General features: G+C 53.8%; 2 protein-coding genes and 1 long non-coding RNA gene across 3 annotated transcripts in view; 2 read left to right on the top strand and 1 right to left on the bottom strand.

Moving 5' to 3' along the window:
- Window positions 1-3,390, top strand: part of ITPR3 (inositol 1,4,5-trisphosphate receptor type 3) — a 68,578-nt gene extending 65,188 nt beyond the window's left edge. Inside the window, exons 54-58 of the mRNA XM_084753705.1 lie at window positions 5-132; window positions 678-843; window positions 1,113-1,273; window positions 2,136-2,297; window positions 2,680-3,390. Of these exons, the coding sequence (XP_084609831.1) occupies window positions 5-132; window positions 678-843; window positions 1,113-1,273; window positions 2,136-2,297; window positions 2,680-2,748 (686 nt within the window). The 3' untranslated portion in view covers window positions 2,749-3,390. The remainder of the gene's footprint in view (window positions 1-4; window positions 133-677; window positions 844-1,112; window positions 1,274-2,135; window positions 2,298-2,679) is intronic.
- A 628-nt stretch (window positions 3,391-4,018) lies between these two features.
- UQCC2 (ubiquinol-cytochrome c reductase complex assembly factor 2) lies at window positions 4,019-15,966 on the bottom strand. The gene is made up of 4 exons (XM_084753706.1): window positions 15,783-15,966; window positions 7,293-7,367; window positions 6,637-6,706; window positions 4,019-4,188 (listed from the first exon to the last, which is right to left on the bottom strand). Exons 1-4 carry the CDS (start codon window positions 15,918-15,920, stop codon window positions 4,061-4,063), a joined length of 411 nt encoding a protein of 136 aa, XP_084609832.1. The 5' UTR covers window positions 15,921-15,966; the 3' UTR covers window positions 4,019-4,060.
- Window positions 15,967-16,000: 34 nt separating this feature from the next.
- LOC311581463 lies at window positions 16,001-21,918 on the top strand. Its single transcript, XR_014773778.1, has 2 exons — window positions 16,001-16,129; window positions 20,966-21,918. It is a non-coding gene; the product is annotated as an uncharacterized lncRNA (long non-coding RNA).

Raw genomic sequence — 21,918 nt, 5'->3', positions numbered from 1 at the left:
ACAGAGGACGAGCAGGCAGACAGCACAGAGCGGGCCTGCGACACTCTACTTATGTGCATTGTCACCGTCATGAACCATGGACTGCGGAATGGTGGTGGTGTGGGCGACATCCTCCGCAAGCCCTCCAAAGATGTGAGCATCCCCGCCCTGTCCTCCAGCGAGGCTCCCTCCACACAGCTCATCCAGCCCATTTGTGCGAACGCTCCCTGCCTCCCCGTCCGGAGCTATCGGCTTCCCACCCCGGCCCACTAGGGCTCACTGTAGATGCTACAAGGGACACCATGGCAACAACCAGTCTTGGCTCTGAGGCTTGGGAAAGTGTGAGCCATGGAGCGGCACTGGCTTCCTCAGCCCAGAGTCGGGTCAGAGCGGAGCCTCAGGACTTGGCTTGGGCAGCCAGCGGCCCTGTGCCCATCAACTCCTAGTTGTTTAGAAGTCATCTCTGGCTGGACAAAGGCTCTGGAGTATGTGAGGCGCACACAGCTGCTCTTTCCTTTAACCAGGACATCCCACACATGACAAGCTTCTAAGGGCTTCCTCCTGGCTAGCCGTTCCCAGGTGTCGGCTAAGGGGCTTCTTTCTAGCTGACAAGACTGGGTCACTGCCCTCCCCAGGCTTCTCTCTCAGGGCTTGCGTTCCCCACTGAGCTCTGCCCTGCGGTGCCCCTCGCTCTGCAGGAATCCCTCTTCCCCGCCCGGGTGGTGTATGACCTCCTCTTCTTCTTCATCGTCATCATCATCGTGCTGAACCTCATCTTTGGGGTGATCATCGACACCTTCGCCGACCTGCGCAGCGAGAAGCAGAAGAAAGAGGAGATCCTCAAGACCACATGCTTCATCTGTGGTGAGGCCCACTTCCTCACTGGGCTGCGTCCTGCTGCATGGCGCCCCAGTCCCACCCTTGCTGACCTGGTCTGCCCTGTCACCACTGGGCTGGGGCAGCCCCCAGCTGCTCTGCAGGAGGGCCGCACCTGGGCAGGGTGGTGTCCCCACTGTGCAGCAGTGGGATCTTGACTAGGGTGGCGCAGACTGCCCAGGGGGAGCGGTTGGGAGTGGTCCCTGGGGTGGCCCTCAGTAGGCAACAGATGGCTCTGCTGCCGCCCTCTGCCCCAGGTCTGGAGAGGGACAAGTTTGACAACAAGACGGTGTCTTTCGAGGAGCACATCAAGCTGGAGCACAACATGTGGAATTACCTGTACTTTATCGTGCTGGTCCGCGTCAAGAACAAGACGGACTACACGGGCCCCGAGAGCTACGTAGCTCAGATGATCAAGGTGAGAGCGTACACACACGCCCGGCCCGGCCATGCCGGGAGGAGACAGCACATCTGCTGGCCTTGGCCTGAGGGCTGCCAGCTGCAGACGCCTGCTAGCCAGCCAGGGAGCGAGGAGCAGCTGGGGCCAGCCTTCGGCCGTGCAGAGAGCCCTGCAGTTTGAGGAAGCAGACTTGCAGCGGCCCAGGAGGAGGATGTGGTACCGAGGCTCCAGGGTCCGGCAGTGCTGAGGATGGAGTGGGGAGACCCCACTGAGAGGTGGTGGCCCCTGCAGGGCCTCTTTCAGAGGCACGGCAAGGGAGGGAGGATGGCTTCTTAAAGTCAGCATTGTTCCAATCAGAGAACGCCTGGAAATGCTTAGAAATACCAGGCTTAGAGGAATTAAACATAATCCTTCCAATTTCCACAGTCAAGGCGGCAGTGAACAGTGTTGGCTCGAGAGGTTTGTCTGTTGGTCTGAGAACTCACAGCTTCCAACGGGCAACCAGAAAACCGCTTGGCTGGTGCTCCTCCTTCCTGCTTCTTCCTCTATCCCAGGAAACTGGCTTTCCTTCTTTGGCATGCGTCAAGATGCTAGCCGTACCAGGCTGCCAGCTGTTTAACTCCTCTTCCCTGGGCACAGGGCATGCACGTCTGCAGTGACACGAAGGAGGAAGCACGCCTGGGCCTTGGCCTTCCTGCGCCCTGGCTGAGGCAGGGAGTGAGCAGATGGCAGCCGCCTGCAGAGGGCCTGCAGCGGTGGAAGAAGCCCATCCCTGGCTTTCTCCTGCCTGCCTGCCTGCCTGGGAGCACCCAAGCCAGTTCGGATTTCCCCAGGGCACACGCCTGCTAGCCACTGATCCTCACCCCACACTGTGTTCCAGAACAAGAACCTGGACTGGTTCCCGCGGATGCGCGCCATGTCCCTGGTGAGCAGTGAGGGAGAGGGCGAGCAGAACGAGCTCCGCAGCCTGCAGGAGAAGCTCGGCTCCACCATGAAGCTGGTGTCGCACCTCACAGCCCAGCTCAGCGAGCTCAAGGAGCAGGTGTGTCCCCAACCCCAGGGCCCCAAGCCTCTGCCCCAGGCCGGGCAGGAGCCGGCAGAGTCACTGGGAATCCCGGTCCAGGTGTGGGGTGTCTCACCTGTGGTCCAGGCGTGGGGCTTCCCACCTGTAGTCCTTCCTGCAGCAGCCAGGCAGGGCCCCCGAGGGTGCACTGTGGTGGGAACTTCCTCACACACTGCAGCTCCACAGCCCCTCTAGTACATGCTGCAGTCTCGGGCTTGACATGCTAGCTGAGGACACCTGGGGGCTGAGGCTGGCCATCTGCCAGTGCTGCAGTGCAGCTGGGCCCTTTGGGGAAGATGCAGACTTGTGCAGTGCTGTGCAGAAGGGAGCTAGGCTACCTGACAAGACTTGTTTAACTCAGATGACAGAGCAGCGGAAACGGAGGCAACGGCTGGGCTTCGTGGATGTTCAGAACTGCATGAGCCGCTGAACCCTCCCCCCCAGGAGATCCAGTGCCAACAGCACTGCCTGTCCTGCAGGTCAGGTGGCCACCCTGTCACTACCTATGCTGCCAAGCCCCTCCCCAAACCCGGCTCTGGCCAGCAGGAATGCTTCAGAGCACAGGCCTTCCTAATACCTTGAAGAGACTCAGTTTACCTTTGTGCCTTAGAGGATGCTAGATCCTCTAGACTGCTGTCCCTGGAAGCAGTAACTGACACCCCTCAGTGGCCCTCACAGGTGGTTACAAGTGGGCTGCCTCATCTCCAAGCACTACACTGTGGCTGTCCCAGCCAGCCTGCCTGCCTTCCCTCCTGCCTCAGGAAGGTGGTGGCCTGCTGTTCTTAGCTACTTAGGGCTTTGATATTCCCACCCTGCTGTGCCTGCACAGCTCCCAGTGCCTGCGCCTGCTGGGACCTTGTGCTGTCCCCAGCAGCCTGATACTCAGGTGGACAGCTTTGTGCCCAGGACTTGCATATCCCCAGGCTTTGTAGGCAAGAGTCACAAGCCCAGGGACAAGGACTGAGCCCTGTGAACATGGCATTTGACAGCTCGCCTCTTCTTTTTGGTTTAATGTTTTACATGTCCTGGGAACTAATGTGTTAATTGCCTTAAATAAATTAATAGACTCCAAGCTGACAAATGGGGCTGTGCTTCTGCTTCCTGCACAGAGGCCACCACCCTGCTGGCCTGGCTACCCTCAGGCTCAGGGTGCTAAGGCCACCTACTGTACCCCAACACCTACCAGGCTGTGGTTACGTGACAGGCTACACTGGGATCCAGCCCTTGGCCTTCGACCCTTGGGCCACCTGCAGAACATCCAAGTAGGATGTGAGCCCTGAACACAGGTGAGAGTCCAAGCAGTTATGGTAAGGTGGCCTGTGTGTCTTGTAGCTCTCACAGCGCCACACCTAGCTACGGCTTGGCTACAGCTTTGCTGTCCCTCAGGTCACCTGGGTTAAGGGACTGGAGCTGTCTTCTGAGTCAGAGGGCCAAGTAGGATGCTTCACGCCTTGGCTTCCCCTCCCCGTCACTGTTTGCCACAGGATGCCCACTGACCTGGCGTTTCCCCAGCTGCTCTAAGATGACAGGGAGGCTGAGAACCCTCACTAGGGTTGCAGACCTCAGGCTGGGAGAGACCTACATTCCCTCTGCTCAGGACGCCCTGGCCCTGTATGTTATACAATATCCCTGCTTGGGCTAATACACCCCGAGCAGCCAGGGGCACTCTGGTGGGCAGATGAGCGAGATCCAAACCAAGATGGAGGGAGAGATGGGCAGTTTTATTGATGAGCATCAGAAGATCAGGTACGTGGGCGGGACAAGACCCGAGCCCAAGCTTTATGCTTCTCCTCTGGCCTTGTGGGTGCAAATTTCTCCTGTAGTTTCTTCCACATGCTCTTATTCATCTCTTGAAACTCTTCCAAAGTATCTGCACAGGGAGAGAGAACAGGCTGATGTCTTCTTGCCCTGGACCATGAAGATGGCTCATAGGGCTGTCCCCGGAAGTGCATGCTGATTTTCATGTGCACCAGGCACTGGGTTTGTTCTGTGCAAAGCAGCTCTCACGGGTTCTACGGAAACACTGGTGGTGGTGACGGCATGTGTGCACGAGGGTTAAATGACTGCCTCCTCAGCACCACGGACGTGCACTTCCTGCATGGAAACCACCCTGACTTTCTTTCCAACCTGATTGTGCCCTCCTAAGCACTACCAAGGCATGCTTCCCACCCACACAACAGACTGTGTGTGTGTGTGTGTGTGTTTCATTTTGGTTTTTGAGACAGGGTTTCTCTGTGTAGCCTTGGTTGGCCTGGAACTCAGAGATCCACCTGTCTCTGCCTCCTGAGTCCTGGGACTACAGGCATGTGCCACGGGGCCCTGCTTTTTGTTTGTACACAACTTTCTTAAGCTGGCCCACCCTAGTGTCTGGTCAGCTGCAGGCAGCAGGTAGGAGGAAACAAGGCCCTGGCTCTGAAAGCCATCAAATGAGGGGCTGTCAGACTCTGCAGGGTGGGTTCCTGCAGGCTGGAGGGAGGGGGATGCTCCCTCCCCAGGAAATCCCTGAACCCTTTCTATCTTAAATTTAACTGTAAAAACCAGGACAAGACCACAAACCATCCAAGCTGTGTTTCTGTCCTTGCTCTGGACAGAAAGATCACACCTTCACAATGGTGTGTGTGTAAATGCACGAGTTCAGAGAGCCAAACACATGAGAGAGGTGGTGGTGGGGGGCACACCTTTAATCCCAGCACTCAGGAGGCAGACAAAGGTATAGATCTCTGTGAGTTCGAGACCAGCCTGTCTACACAGTGAGTTCTAGGACAGCCAAAGCTAAACAGAGAAACCCTGACTCGCCCCACCCTGACCCCTGCACACAGGCAATAATATAAGCAGTTCTTCCTGAGCTGAGAGTCTGGGCTGGGTGGTTTTCTTTGGGGTGGTCCTGTATCAGCATTCTGGCCTCTAGTGACCAAGGCCAGCATGGCTCACACCTCACCAACTGTGACAGCCACAAATGTCTGCAGACACAGCCACATGTTCATGGGGCACAGAGCATCTAGCAGAGAGCCAGTAGTCTGGGACCTCATTTTGTAATCTCTAGACATTAAACTCACACACTATCACAACACCATTTAGCTGAATTTTAACCACAGCACTGGCCTGAACTACTATTTACGAGCAATGGCTCCACACTAGCCTGGAGCACTCACTGTGTGACAGCCACCAGCACAGCCTCCCACCCAGGCACTGTCACAAAGTGACACTGGGATGACTGCCCTCCTATAGACTCTCAGGCCCCATAGGCCAAGGCGGCCACACAGCAGGCCTGGCTGTTCTACATGGGGTGCAGGTCCTTGTTTGGGTGTCACTGGCTCCACACAATTGCAACAAAAACGCAAGGTCTGCTGTGCACACTGTTAGAGTTTCCTGGTCTAATTAGTCCTGAGGTCTGATGGAAGGGGACCCATGCATGCTAAGTTCACTCTCAGATCCCTCACAAAGACACTCTGTAACTACTGGGGATGCCACCATCAGGGGTGTAGGAGACAGCACCACAGAGAGAAGCCTGGCCACAGGTAAACACTTGCTCTCCCGAGAGTCAGCACAGACACAGCAGATGACACTACCAGGTTCCCATCTGCTAAGAAGGAAAAGAATTCTAGAAGGTCAAATTGCCATTGCCAAGAGGAAGGAGAAATTTCTAGAGTACTAGACAGCCAGTGTTTCAGGGCCATGCCCTCCTAGAAAAGGTTAGCCTATTTTTATACATACAATATCCTTGGCAATAAAAATAGCAGTTTTCCAGTACCTGCCACTCTGACCCTGTCCCCACCCTGGCCAGCCCCTTTCAGTGACAATAGAAATGGGGAAGTAAGGAGGGGCTGGCTGGCAGGGGCTTCCTTCCTACCAGCCGGGTTCTAGTCAGGACTCCCAAGCAGACCTCGACAGCCTCATGTCAAACCTGCAGACCATACCTCCTGGGACAGGCGGCTCCCAGGCGGGTATCCATGCCCGTACTCATTTACTGAATGGCTTTTTGTTGTAATTAAAAGCCTCACTGTTTACAAAGCCCCCTTAGGACCATAAAAATAAAATATTTTTCCTTCCATCCTGATCCAATGACTTCCATTTGGCTAATGTATAGTCCCTTGTCCCTTGTTCCCAGCCAGCAGCCTTTAGTTAAAAGTACTAAAGATATTTTCTCTCCTAAATAATGCCTTTGACCTTTTCCGTGTTCTGTGGCTCAAGCATAAGAGCCTGCAGCTTCACAATCTCCCCTGGCTACTCAAAGTTCCCATCACACAAAGCTGTCTTCTTAGGCAATCCTTAGTCTCTTAGGCTGAGCGAACCAGCCAGGGCAGTCACGCCTCCATACCTGTGGACAGGATCAGCTTGTACTCTTCCACGGACAGGCCACTAAAACTGGTGTCTCTGGGTCGTGGGTACTGGCATGGGGCAGGAGAAAAGGACACATTAGTTCTGTAGAACAGAGGCCTTGCTCTGGCTGCAGCGAGTGCCACCTGGAGGCCAGGACTGTGGAGAATTTAGGCAGGCCCAGGCCTTCTAAGCAGCTCCCAGGCGGTGCCCACGGCACTGCTCAGGGCACACTCAGCTGGCGTTTGGAAGGAGCCCCTTCTGCACACAGGCTCTTTCGTTTGTCCGTGTCTATCTGTGGAGCTACTGAACATATTTTTTTGAATCTGGGAAAACCCCACTGCATGAAATTTGACAGCAATCATGTCAAAGCTGAGAAGGAGCACAGTCAGATGTGACAGGACTGTCCTAGTACTCCATCTTTATCAGCTTGTGACATGAGCTCCATCTCTGAGTGGGAAAAATGAACAGGAGCATGGCTTTTACTCAGAGGACCTTCAAAAGCCTCTGCCAGGCACCATTACTGGCTTAGCTGAAAGTACTGGCTACGTTTGAAAGTTGCACACAAGATTCTTTACAAACACTGTATAATCAGCTCACCCGTTCAGACTGGTCCTCCCATCAGAGGCCGGGGTACAAAAGCCTGCGCCCACTCACCTTGTGTTTGTAGTAGTTTGAATGCAGTCGTGCTAAGCTTTCGTACATCTGATCACAGGCCTCAGGTTCTGCAATCTGAAAGACAGCATGCCCCCGGGAAGTGAGCGGAGGAGGCCGCCCCACGCTGCACCCCACACTGCACCTAGACCTGAGGGAGGGCTGCGCGTAATAATGCATTCACAGAGGAGGGCACTGGTGTCCCAGGCCTGTGGGAAGCAAACCTCCCTGCAGCTCCCACTAGGAAAAGTCACCTTTGTGGATGAAAAGCCCCACCCCACCCGCCCCCGACCTGCAAGATCCCTGAGCCCTCAACAAATAAACAAGTGTTCAGCAGCTCTTTGCACCTTGGGAACCACTATGCCAGCTGTGGGTTGCAAAGCACATGCTGGGGGCAGTGTGGGCCCCAAGGACTCAGAAGCTCAAGTGATGGCAAGGGAATAAAGGCCCTGTGGGTGGGTGGACGGGACCCTGTAAATGAGGGGAGGACACAGGGTGTGGCCATGGAGGCTGCAGAGCACCTGGGTCTGCCTCAGGCCCAGGGGGATGAGAAAGCCTGCAAGGAGAGAAACAAAGCTTTGTGAAATGAGATCAGTATGAAGTGGATTAAATATTCCTTTATGAAAGACCAACGATAACAACAGCAAATGAACAAACGAAGCGTCCAGCACTTTCATCTCTAAAGGAGAAAGCCAGCCAGGGTGCAGGGCAGTGTGAAGGCAGCCTGGGCTGCACGGAGAGCTCCAGCAGACCCTGCCTTGTAGAGGAGACACTGAAGGCCACGTTGGAAAACATGGTAACGTGAGCAGGACCAAGACTGACTCCAGTGTGTGCAGGCAGGCAGGAGTCCCAGAGCACACAGACAGACTGGAGGGAAGCTAGGAGGAGACACCACGTGCCCACCGCTGAGGGAAGGCAGGCCCTGCTGGGCATTCAGGGAGGACAGGTTTCCTGCCTTCCAGACTGTGTATCTGTAGCCCTCCCTTTCGCCTGCCGTTGCCGTGGGTCTATGCACCTCATTACACTTCTCTGCCAAGAACGCTGAAGCTCCCAGAACAAAACTCTCTTTTGTAGTTTTCCCAGAATACAGATGACAGCTTTCCCCCTGACTTAAACTCTTTCTTGAAGAGTGCGCATATAAACAAGTCAGGGGTCAGGCGCTGGTTTCAGTGAGGCGGGCTTGCGGCCTGGTGTCACGTGAGGGCCCGGCTCTCAGAAGACCCAGCTCAGACCTGCTTTCCTTTCTGCAACCCTTGCTCAAGGTCAGCAGGGGCTACCCATGATGCAACCAAAGGAGAGGGGGGCTGTGGGCTGAGAGTAGGGTGAACTCAGGAACAAAGACATTAGGTATAGGGTACACAACAGAGGGAGCAATGTGGGCTGGCATCTCCCTGACAGGGCAGCAGCCATGCTCCCCAGGGATGGAGCTTTTGGCACACTGCTGCAGCTGCTGCTTTGGGGTGGGGAAATGCCAGCGGCCTCTAGGTAGTCCTGGCTGTCCTGCAACTCACTCTTCAGACCAAGCCAGCACTGAAGTCAGAGCTGCGCTGGCCCTGCCTCCTGGATGCCAGGACTAAAGGTGTGCTATCATGTCTGCCGGCTCACAAGAGCCACTCAGAACACAGAAGCAATCAGCACACAACCCCAAGTTCTGGGCCCAAGCATAGAATAAATTTGTCTCAAGTCAGACGACATGGCTCAGAGGTGCATGCTCATAACTGCAATGCAGGCACATGGAGCACATGGACCCTTGGGCTTGCTGGCTGGCCTGCCTCATCTACAGGGCAGACACCAGAAACTGTCCTCTGACCTTTGCATGTGTTCGTGTAACCGTGCATGCACACAGCCCCACAAATGCAGCAGCACACTCACAGATAGCAGTCACACAACATCTAAATACCAGCAGAAAAGGTCATTTCTTTTGCTGTATGCTCCACAGCCTGCACAAGGCATCTGCCTGCATGGCCTTGGTGTAAGCAGGGGCCTCGCAGAGAGCAAGGGCCTCCGTGGCTGCTGGGACAGTGAGGTCAGCTGCCCGGGTGGGATCCTGGCATCACTGTTCACCAGCTACAAGATACTGGGTAAATCACTGACTCTTTACCCATTTGCTTAAAGAAAACTGTCAAGTTTGCATTGCTCTTGTGATCTGATTATTTATAAAGCCTTTCACCCCATAATTTGGGCATGTGCTTTCCAAGATCCAAGATGTTTTCTCATGTGACCATTCAGGACCCAATGCTGATATAATGCCATTATCTAATAGCCCGTGCCCAGTTGGCATAAGGTTAGTGTGTAACTCAAATGCTGATTTCTGTACAGCACCCCATATCTGGTTGGAAGCCTTGTTCTGAGAATCTCCTATCTCAATGGTGTATAAACTCTGCTCCCCAATTGTCCCTTTGTACGCCAATAAAGCAGCTTACAGCCAATCATTGAGCAGGGAAGAGAAAGAAGGCTGGACTTCCTGCAGCGAGGGGAGGAGGGGCTAGAAGAGGAAGCCTGCATTCAGCCTCAGGCAGAGCTGCAGGAAGATGATGAAGATTCAGCTCAAAGAAAGAACTAAAGAGCAAGGAACTTGGGGATTGTAGCAAAGATGGAGTCATGGTAACACAGAGGGTTAAGAACAGACTTAAACTACTCAAGATTGTGTTGTGAAGCTTATTTTTAAACAAATATAAAAGTCTCAATTATTTGTATGATAGCTGGGTTAAGAAAGAAACTAAGAGAAACAAACACTGTTTATAAACATAACATCAGCAGTGTCCACAGTCCTGGCCACTGTCTGGGGAAACCCTCACAAGGCAGGGGACCATGCACTGTGGCGCACTGCCCTCTGCTGTGACCGCCTTCCATCCTGGGCCTCAGCCCGCCTCTCTCTTTCATATACTGACACTCTGTATGCTCACCAGTGAACTGACTTTAAAAGAAGAGATACTAGTAGCCCCCACCTCTAGGGTGCTAAGATTTTGAAGGAGGTGACACGGCTGCTCCTGAACTTCAGGGATTACCGGTGCAGTGCTGGGCCTACCTCACAATACACACGGAGAGATAGCCTGCTCAGGTCAGTACAAAGTGCACCAGGCTGTGTAGTGTGCTGTGGCCCATGCAGGGGCATCAGGGAAGATTGGAGAAATGTTCCAGCAGAGACCAGGAACACAGGCAGGAAGGACCACGAAGTGCGTCTGAGTGACCAACCATGTGGTGGGAGGTGACTAGGGATGGGAGCAGGACAGTGAGAGCCACGGAGGCCTTCCAGGCCAAACTGGACCTGCCCTGGACACCTCTGGCAGCCACTAAGCAGCATTCCATGGCCAAGCATGGATGCTCACCTGCACCTACGCCTTTCGTCACCCTAGTGCCCAGCAGGGACAGCGTACACTGCAGCCAGACCTGAGCCCTGGCAGTCCCCCTGCAGAGACTGCCCTGCCTGTTACTGTACCCCAACAACCAGAGCCTCATCCTGCTCCCCACTCTATCACCTCTGATGGTGGCAGCACAGACAGCATAAGCACAGAGGACATGGCCACCCTTATAACTGTACAAGACCTGGGTGCAAAACTGAGCTGACCCCAGGAACATCAGCTTCCTCAATGCTCAAGGAGTTTTGTGGCTAGGGACGGTGGCACAGGTCTGTAATCTCAGAACTCAGGAGGTGGGAGAATGGTGAGTTCAAGGCCCGCCTGGGGGGGTCTAGATAGTTAACACAATGCAAACTCACCTGTCATCTGGTTTCCTACTAGGTCAGGTGTTTACAGAGGCTGTAAAGCTGCCCAGAGGTGACGGGATTTGCAAAAATGCCAGTATCTAGTCTTATTTCCTAAGGAGAGAGAATGCAAGCAACACGGCCCATTCCAAGATCCGTGTTGCATCTGACTCTACTCAGCAATTAAAAAGCTGCCAATGGGATCCCTGTCTTGTCCCCAAGGCCTCGTCCTGTACGTACGCACAGCTGACACTCCATTCACAGACTAGCACAGACGCTCGGGACCTGGGACACCCAGCCTCTCATGAGATGTCCTACGGGTTTTAGGAGAGACTCCTACACACAAAGCTTTAAATTACCTGGATTCTGCATTTGCACCTAACGAGATTATGGACATTACAGGATGTGGACGTTATGAAAAATCCAATGCTGCTCCCAAAGCGCAAGTGAAGTGGAGGCTCCGAGTCAAGCGCCCTTTGCAGCTCTGTCTCGTTCCTCCGCATTTCCCTGCTCAGCCGTCAGTAAATTTCTCTTTACCATATTAAACTTTTATACATACAAATCTACATCAGTGCCGCAGGCACTCATTTCGATTTTCAAAATTGAATTTTGGGTGGTGACAGCAATTCGTACAGCAGCCCTACTCCAGTCACACAAGGGGAACACAGGCACACTGGGAGGGTGCTGCAGACCGCTCTGCTAATTAAGGTGGGCCTGCATCTGCTCCAGGAGGCTCTAGGAAGAGGTTTAATGACTCCATAAAGAACTTGTGGTATGACCCATGCTTTCTTGGAGCACACTCCCGTCAGTGCAACTGGACATCCATTTCTTGAGCACCTACTATGGAGAGGGCAGACTGTGAGGGACATGAAGGGGAAGCCAGCAGCATTCAAGCTGAGGGGAAAGAGATCTGTGCATTGAAAACCAACCATGCCTCGAGCTGTGTGGAACTGAGTGGCAGTCAGGGAATGGCAGCACTGCAGAGCTGAATAGGGCAGGTGTGGGAGGAAGGATGGAGTGTCACAGGGCAAAGAGCAGACAGTCCCTAATGCTAAGCCTGAGTAACAGGGGACAGATAGGCGGTGGGTGGGAGTGTTGTGAGGCTGCGGGATAAGCCATTTCAGGAGGAAGAGCTTCGACAGCTGTGTTCAGGCTTTGGTGTGTGGAGTACAGTGGCCCAAAGATTAAGAAAAGAAAGACTTAAGCTCTAAAGGCAAAGCAAGGGCCTTCGAGTGCAGGCTGCTGGGCCTGGGATCCTGTCGGGTGGTGACAGGCAAGGCTGGGAAGCCAGGCTGGACCAGGCACGAGGGCTGGCAGGCACCTCAAGCTCAGAGCTGAGGAAGGGGTGACTGTTGAAAGCAACCATTCATCCCTTTGAGATGAACAGCACACTTTTACACACGAATGTGTGTGTACACACACACACACACACACACACACACACACACACTGGTGCGCACCAACAGTTTCCTGCCCCACTCAGATCTGTCGACCCACAATGTTGCTCACTGTCTGTCTGGAGACCCCCCTCCTCACAGCCCATTTCTGTAGAGCCTTCAAAATACAAAGAGCACACGCAGTCCTCAACCCACGTCCCCAAAGCCCGAGTCAGTGGCTGATACACCTAAACCCCTGAGATGCTAAGGCTCAGGCCTCGCCTGGAGGACGACACGCCTTGGGTGCATTCCTCTGAGGATAGGCCAGCCCTGAAACTTACTAAAAACCCAGCAAATCTTGACATCTTTCTCCTTTGCCCATCATCTAACCTGCCGTAAGAAAGACGTAACTGCTGCAGGCCCCACCTGGCCAGCAGCACCCCACACCCTTCCCAGAGTGGCCTGAGCCAGCTAGGCTGGCCTGGCCTGGCAGAGCTTTCAGAAAGCCGCAGGCACCTGAACTCATCAGAAGACCTGCTCTTGGCCTGCAATTAAGTCAGTGAGACAGCTGTTTGCCCCTCCTCCACGCTGAGACTCTTTGTGCAGCTCTCGGTGCTGCAGGGAATGAGAGCTCTAAGAAAACTGCTCAGCGGGGACAAGACCCAGAGCCTCGGGCTTCTGCAGGGACCAGCAGGAAAGGGGGTAAAGCTGTGTCCTGTGTTCTGCCGCCCCCCCCCCCCATCCTGGTGGGCAAGTTTTGGTGGCTTGTGGAGGCAGAAGGCTCCGTGCTCAGGTGTGTGGTCTGAATCCTTAGTTGGCCTTTCTGCCCTGGTGCCCCACAAGGACCACCTTTCTTCCTGCTGCACTGTGGAGGCAGTGATTAGGGCCCGAGGGGTTTAATTCTTTGCCCCAACTGCTGTGACCCAAAAGGGGATCGGTGAATGGGAGGAAGAGAGGGACTTGAGGCTCACAGAAGAAACTCACCAGGAGGTCTCTCAAGGGGCTGGACAACAGGGGACATGATGACATCTGGGCCAGCAGACCTGTGCACAATGGCTGGGCTTTTATGTGTCTCTTACTGTCAAGGGACCTGAGTCAAGGTTTTTACTTTTCTGATTTGATTTCCTGTCTGTAAAAATCAGGACTTCACTTGGTGGCACACAGAGTAACATCAGATGACACGTGCCAAGTGCTCAACGTGCCTCTTATGGTCCTTGTTAGCTATAGGAAGCCAAGAGGCCAGGGGGACACTAGGCTCAGCAAGCCTGCTCAACACAGCAGCCTCCACCCCCAGTTCCACTTTCTGGACAAGCGGCAGAAAGGTGGGGAACACAGTGATCAGTCACCCCCGTGGTCTCATCCTGCTTTCTGCTGTCGGTTTAATGAAGCGTCTCTCAGAACCACCTTTCTTTCCCAAGGTCTTTTATAAGTGATCTGGGGGTGGCAGTGGGAGTGACTCACTGCTCCCCATCCCAGCCAAGGACTGTTCCCTCCAAAAATTATCACAAAGATTTACTAAGCCCAGGCAGGCTCAATTTCAAGTGACATCAGGATGAGCTATGACAGAGGTCCTGAGTAATGTACCCGTTGCCACCAGGATGCCCTAGTTCACTCTGCCCAGAACACATCCATCAGCTGTGACGGAACCACTGGTGATGCCGACTTGCATCTGCAGCTATGACTCAAGACTGTGTGGGCCTCAGCTGACAAAGGGCAACAACTCCCGAAGAGAAAGCTCTCCCCTCCTTGCCGGCTGTCAGTCTCTCTTCCTCGGGCTTCTGGCTGCCTCACTCTAGGCTACTTGGGGCTGTGGTTGTGTCTGTGTCAGCAGTGCCTGGGCCTCGAGATCTGTATGATATAGGTCAGTGAGGACCACTAAACAGAATGAGGGGACCTGGTGTATAGAGTGATCCCCCCTTCCCCCTGCCACCCCGAAGTCCCAGGCCAGACCTGCCATCCGTTACAAACAACAATCTAGTCAAGAGGCAGCCACCGCTGCGCGCATTCGCAGGGTGGGCTGTGCAGCGGGGCTAGAATGGGCCGCACTGCCTCCATGTTGCAGCTTGGCAGGCTGTGGTGCAGTTGCACAGGTCACCAGCTTGGCCAGCAGGGGTCTCACTCGGCAGCCCTGACCTCTTGCCTAAGCCCCATGCTCGAAGAACTAACCTCCTGCCTGCTTGACATTTCATTTCCCCTTGCAAGTCGGGTCTGCTTGGCACCTTAAATTTAAAGCGTGTGACATCACACGTGCGAGGTTCTGCCCACACCCCACCTGCTCCTGTCTAGCCTTTCCTATGTGACACCCAGCTGCTCAAACCAAAAAAGGAAAGGGGGGAAATCTAGGCGCTGTCCTTGGCTCCTCTCCTTTCCCCACACCCAGGCCGTCCACGCTATTAACGTGACTTGCACACTACGACTGTTTCCAGTTACTTCCGTCTCCTGCGCTGCCCCCTTTATTTTCCACCACCAGCACCCCTCTCTTCCAGGGCTACCGCAGCGGGCTTCTCCGTAGCCTCCTTGTTTCTCCTGCCCTCTGTAATCCACTTGCCACAGAACCAGAGTAACCGCTTAAAATTAGGGCACATCAGCCCCCCGATTAAACGTGGCTTTTCACTGGCCTAATGGTGGGTAAGATCTGGCTCCCAGTGAGGGTCTTTAAGACTGAACGGGGCGGGCTGGAGGGGCGGCTGGGGCAGTTACAAGGAACCCAGGTTCGATTCACGGTACCCACGTAACCTAAGTTCCAGGGGATCCAACGCCCTCTTCTGGCCCCCGTGGGCACTGCGCTAACACGGCGGGCAAGCATACATGTAGGCAAAACACCCAAACACATTAAAAAATAAATAAAAAATAAAAAACTGTATGGTGCCAGGCTCCTGACTTCCTCCAGCTTCCAATCTTAGCTGCGGACACGTTCGCAACGCTTCATTCAGGCTTGATTTCTGTTCCTGGGGCTAGCCCTCATCTCACTCACGGCTGTCTCCCGGGCGTTCGTGACACACGGCCGCGCTCGGTAACGGAACCCACGCCAGAGTGAGGGGAGAAGACCAGAGTGGAAGACCCAAACCTGTTGTCCGAGTGTCACGGGTGGGCGGGGGCGGAAAACGGAACCGCCTGGCTGGAGCCCGGGGAGGATTAAGTTTGGCTCACAAACACATTAACAACGTAAAGGGAAGAAACAGCCCCGCCCTATAGCCTGACTCCTGAGCGGCATCTGGGCCCCAGGGGCGCCCCAGTGGCCTCTGCACCGCGCAGACGAGGAGGGGCACAGAAGGCGTCGCGCCCCGCAGCTAACCGGAACGCGGGTACCTCGCACACGTGCAGCCTGTCAGCGAGGCCGACGCATGCGCAGACCGCCCCCCCGCCCTCGCCGGCCCTCGCTCCGACGTCCCCGACCTCTTCCCCTCCGGTCACCTGGGTGTTCTCTCCCTCCCGAAAGGCCTGTGCTACCCGCTGCCGCAGGTAAGCGCCCAAGTCCCGGCCCCGTTTGGTCTCGTCCACTGGCCATTCCTCACAGAGCTTAAGGAAACGACGGTAGCGGAGAGCGGCCATCTTGGGCCCCGCTTGCCCCGCCCCCGGGGGAGGAGTCAAGGCCGCGGAGGGCGCGTGCGCACTAAGGCGCGCGAGGGCCCCTCCGGCGGACATGCGCAGTTTCTCCGACGGCCTGCTACCTCCAGGCAGCGGCGCTGCTCACCTGTGAGTGCGAGGAGCCCTGAGCTCTCAAGAGTCTTCGTCCAGCTCCCACGGGCACAGCAGACGCGGTGTGAACCCCGGGGACAGCTCTGCTTTTCGTTTTCAATGACTCCGCTAACTCGAGACTAAAAAAGCTTCCCCCGAGACCTTGCTGTTTTACATAAGCAAAACATTTGCTTGTAAATACAGGTTGTTATCGGACGAAGATGCTTGAACTTGGTCTCTGGCAGGCACAGGCGCGCGCGCACGCACACACACACACACACACACACACAACACACACACACAGACACACGCAACACACACACACACAGACACACGCAACACACACACACACAGACACACACAGATGCCCCAGTCCCACACTTATTGCCCTGTACTTATCTTTACCACGTGAACCTCTGTTACAGTAATTCAACAGCCATCAAGATTTATTTGTTTGTTTTTCGTATATGAGTGCTCTGTCTCCATGTACCCCTGCAGGCCAGAAGAGGGCATCAGATCCCCGTGTAGATGGTTGTGAGCAACCATGTGGTTGCTGGGAATTGAACGTGGGACCTCTGGAAAAGCAACCCAGTGCTCTTAACCGTTGAGCGATCTCTCCAGCCCCAGTCTGAAATTTTATTTTAAATTTATGTGTGCTTTCTTTATATGTATGAATGTTTACCTGCATATACCTGCTCATATCTGTGCACCACGTCGATGTGTGTGGGATCTAGGAATGGAACCTGATCCTCTGCAACAACAGGTGCTCTTAATAGCTGAGCTGTTTGTTTCTCCATCCCCAAGGATGAATATTTTCACTGTGGTAAAATACAACATAAAATATACCACCTTTTAATTTTTCTTTTTTATGTGTATGAATGTGTGTTTGTGTGTGTGTGTGCGCGCAAACCCAGGCACAAACCCCAGTGTCAGGCCCCGTGGAACTGGAGTCACAGGCAGTTGTGAGCCACCATGTGGGTACTGGAAACCAAGCCAGGGACCTCTGCAAGAACAGCAAGTGTCCTTAGCCACTGCGTCATCTCTTCAGTCCCAAATGTACCATCTTAAGCAACGGGGTGATTGCTACATGGTCCAGGTTGGCCTTGAATTTGAGATCCTCCAACCTCTGCCTCCCAGGGTTATAGGCATATACACCACCAGTAAAGTGCCTTTACCTGTGAGCCATCTTACAGGCCGGCCGACCCCCTTCCTCATATACCTCTATATGTATCTATGTGTGTGTATATATATATACACACACACACATACATACATATGTAGTTTTTCTTTTGAGACAGGATTTATCTGTGTAGCCTGTCTGTCTAGGAACTCACACTGTAGACCAGGCTGACCTTAAATTCACAGAGATCCGCCTGCCTCTGCCTCCCTAGTGCTGGGATTAAAATGTGCGCTACCACCGCCTGGCTACTCTTCATATTATTAACAGGGGATTTTACTTTTTTTTTCTCAACAAGTGAATGAATGAACGAATGAACAAAGCCACATTCCAACCTAGGTCTGTCTGACCCGAAAGCTTGTGAACCTTCACAACCGGGGAACAAACCTCTTGGCAGGGAGGGGCGGTGGGCGGGCCTGTTGCTGCCGTCTGGTCCAGCCCTGGCTGTGTAGTCGGTAGAGGAGACTTACAGAAGGAAGGAGGCGGACAGGCGAGGACTTCCCTGACACCCTGACGCCCTTCTCAGCCTCTCACTGCACTTGCTTCTCAAGTGGAAGGAAAAACCATTCACTGCCACCGAGTTATTACCTTACTGTCTAAGACACACGGGGTCTCGACATCCCTGGAGTGGGCCTTTGAGGTTTCCAGCCCAGCCCCTCTGGGCCTGGAACTGGGGAGTAAACACACCTCAGGAAAGCCATCGAACTTTGGCTAACAAGAGAGCTAAAGTGAAGTCAGGCGTGGCAGCGCACGCCTTTAATCCCAGCTCTCAGGAGGCAGAGGCAGGTGGATCGCTGTGAGTTTGAGGCCAGCCTGGTCTACAAAGTGAGTCCAGGACAGCCAAGGCTAACACAGAGAGACCCTGTCTCGAAAACCCATTAAAAAAAAAAAAGAAAGAAAGAAAAAAAGAAAGCTAAGGTGAGGCTGAGATGGGGCTTGGAACTTGAGGGGGTTATTGGGGAGTTTTCCTGGGGGCCCACGCCCACTGAGTATGTCACCTTGGCATGCCCCCCTCCCTCCCCACCCCCCACCCCCTCCACCCGTGCCAAGATTCCCTATCATTAACCCTGGAGCTGTGGGAAACTGTTCCGGGTTTAAACCACCCACTGATCTGCTCAGATTAAACCCCTCCCTCTGCCTCTCCCGCCTCCCGCCCAAGGCCCGCCTCCTACCGCTGCCAAGCCGCCCCCCCCCCCCCCCCCGATCTTCCTCTCCATTTCCCTCGACGGCTGGGTAATATTTCTTTCTCTGTGTTCACAGCGCTGCCTAACACCGCCAGGCTCCGCTCACGGTGGGGAAAATGAGGAGGGTGTTACTGGGTAACTTTGTCTAGAGAAGGCCAGAGATCACACGCTAGGACTGAGGGCGTGGCTAGGCAATGTAGGGAACCACTTTTTTCTAAAGATTTATTTAGTTATTATTATATGTACAGTGTTCTGCCTGCATGTACCCCTGCAGGCTGGAAGAGGGCATCAGATCACATCACAGATGGTTGTGAGCCACCATGTGGTTGCTGGGAATTGAACTCAGGACCTTTGGAAGAGCAGGCGGCACTCTTAACCACTGAGCCATCTCTCTAGCCCGGAACCACCCTTTTCTTTTCTTCCATGTTTTTATTTTGACTTTATTAATTTCTTCTTATTTTATCAGTGAGCTGTTTTGGCTGTGAATATATTTGTGCATCACGTGTGTGTCTGATGCATCTGATCTCTAGAAGAGAGTTATAGATGGTTGTGAGCTGCCATGTGAGTGCTGTGTGTGTGTGTGTGTGTGTGTGTGTGTGTGTGTGTGTGTGTGTGTTTGAGACAGAGTCTCTTTGTATAGCACTGGATGTCCTTGGGACTCACAGAGACCCACCTGCTTTTGCCTCCTGAGGGCTGGGATTAAAGTCGTGCGCCACCATGTCTGGCTCCATCTCTTCAGTCCCTATGTATTTGCTATACACAACCCAGATTCAAATAAATAAATAAGCCGGGCAGTGGTGGCGCACGCCTTTAATCCCAGCACTTGGGAGGCAGAGGCAGGCAAGTGGAGGCTAGCCTGGTCTACAGAGGGAATCCAGGACAGCCAAGGCTACACAGAGAGACGCTGTCTCAAAAAACAAAAAAAAATTTAAAAAGTAAATAAATGGGTGGAGGCTGGCGAGAGAGCTCAGTAGGTAGAGGTGCTTTGCCACCAAACTTGATGACCCACGTGGTGGAGAAGAGAGAACTGACTTCTTTCTACACACTGGCTAGAGCACGGCTCGGCTCCTGCTGCCTAATGACCGAGTGAGTTTCATCCCTGGAGCCCCCAGGGTAGGTGACCTGTGCCCCTCACGTCTCTACCCACACACGGAGAAGCAGAGTGAATGAATACATAAATACATAAAATTTTATTTCTGCGACAGGATCTAACTATTTATCCCTAGCTTGCTGATACTCACTAAATACATCAGGCTACCTCTGCCTCCTGAGTGCTGGGATTAAAGGCACATGCCACCATGCCCAGCTAAATATAATAGACTTTTTTTTTTTCTGAGACAGGGTTTCTCTGTGTATTTCTGGCTGTCCTGGACTTGCTTTGTAGACCAGGCTGGCCTTGAACTCACAGAGATCTGCCCACTTCCACCTCTGAGTGCTGAGATTAAAGGCATGGGCCACCACACCTGCCAATAGACTTTTTTTTTTAAAGTGATCAAGGACTTAAAAATAGTAACAGGCCAGGTGATAGTGGCATACACATTTCATCTTGGCACTTGGGAGGCAGAAGCAGGCAGATTTCTGAGTTCAAGGCCAGCCTGGTCTACAAAGGAAGTCCACGACAGCCAGAAATACACAAAGAAATCCTGTCTTGAAAAACCAACCAACCAACCAAACAAACAAAAACAGAAAACAGAAAAAGGAAGTCCAAGCCGGGCCTAGTCCGTCTCTTCCTGCTGCCTATAGACCCAAATGTGGATCTCTCAGCTCTTTCTCCAGCACCATGTTTGCCTGTGTGCCTCCATGATCCCTCCCATGCTGATAATGGGTTCAAGTGCCACTACTATCCCCTTTATTCAGGGGTAGAAACTGAGGCACAGAGAGGCTAAGATTGGCCAGGGGTACCAGCTGGGAAGGAACACAGTCCAAACTTGAGCCCATCCATCTTTGCAGCGGTGCCCCTGTAAGCCACAGGCGTGGTCCGTGCACGTGGCAGGCCTTAACCTGCACAGGCGTGGAGCGGGCTCATAGAGATCACATTCCAAGATGCCCAGGTCCTCCTGACCTTGCCTTACCTAGGGCCCTTCCCCTTCCCCTCTGTAGGTGGTTTGAACCAGATTCCGGGCTCAGGAGCTTGTCAATCACCCAGCGCCATTCTGGGCACATTAATGGGCACTGCCTGGAGCGCAGCTCAGCGGCCCCAGCCTCATGGGGAGTTGATGACCATTTTAACACCCACCTGCTGGCTGTCACTCATTTCACAGCCAAATGCAGCCTCCTGGCTCAGTGGAAAGCCCCACTGGGGCCCCTCCTCCCCAGCCTTTTGGAATGGGTATTTGGGGAACCCTAATCGCTCTTTATAGAAACCAGGCATTAGCCAGGGAGGGGAGCTGTGAAGGGGAGCGTTGCTTCCGACTTCAAGTTATAATGATTCCGGTAATCTAGACATCGAATTGCACATTTAAATCGTGTGAAAGTAAAAATATCGTTTTGTAATGCTGGTGTTAATAATGTAAACATTAAAGGGGAATTAAATGCTTAGCTGCAATTTCCTCTTTCAGCCTAACCCACTGCAGGAAAGGATCGGCTCCAACACAAAGATGTGCTCCCCAGATCCTGCGCAGACATCACAATAGTCGCCTCAAGTCCCCCAAGGAAAATGTGGTTGACAGTGGGTGGACGTCTTTAAACACACTTTGGTGGTCCAGGTAGGTTGGAGAGGCTGGGCATCTAAACTCTGCCAACCTATCTCACCGTCTGCCCAGGGATCTACTGCCCTCAGCTGCCCCCCCCACCCCCTCCCCACCCCCCACAGCGCTGCTGCTCCATCCAAAGCAGCAGTTCCATCAGCTGTCCCCTTTTGCCTCACAGGACAGGCCACTGTCTGACTTCCTGTGTCGGCCTGGCACACAGTAAGCAGTCCTTCCCTGGGGCTGTAACTGCCCTGGCATGAGTGAGTGCAGGTGTCCCCACCAGGAGAGCAGAGCCGTAGGGTCCCTGAGCTGCAGCTGCAGGGAGCTGGGACCCCTGGATACGGTGCTAGGACTCGAACTCAGGTCCTCTGCATGAGCACCACACACCTGCTCTGCACTGCTAAGCTTCTGGGACGAGTTATTCTAGAGTGACACTCTGCCCCTCCCTTAGGCAGTCAGACGGTTCAGATAATCTACCCTAAGAAACGGAATTCCACCCCCACCCCCCCGCCACGTCCCCCCCCCACAGAGTCTGAAGCTGGGATGTTACTCAGAGGGGGAGTGTGTATCTCCCTGAAAGGGGTTTCACACAGCGCTGACAGCTTGTCAGATCACCTTGTAGGAGAGACTGGAGCTCAGACAATGAAGGGTCAGTGATGGGCAGGACCACACCGTGGCCGTGACTGCTTGGGTGCACACTCTTTTTGTTCGCTGTCCAAACTTAAACTTCGTGTCAGGAGCCCAGAGGTGGGGCCCACTGGACCTCTTTATTTGTTCTTCTTCCCAATGTGGTTGTTTTAAATAAATCTCCTTTTCCTGCT

This window comes from Acomys minous, assembly GCF_964271855.1.
Source record: "Acomys minous genome assembly, chromosome: 13".
In the NCBI taxonomy this organism is placed as follows: Eukaryota; Metazoa; Chordata; class Mammalia; order Rodentia; family Muridae; genus Acomys; species Acomys minous.
Note: the sequence above shows the minus strand (reverse complement) of the source record. Positions and strands in the feature narration are given on the sequence as shown.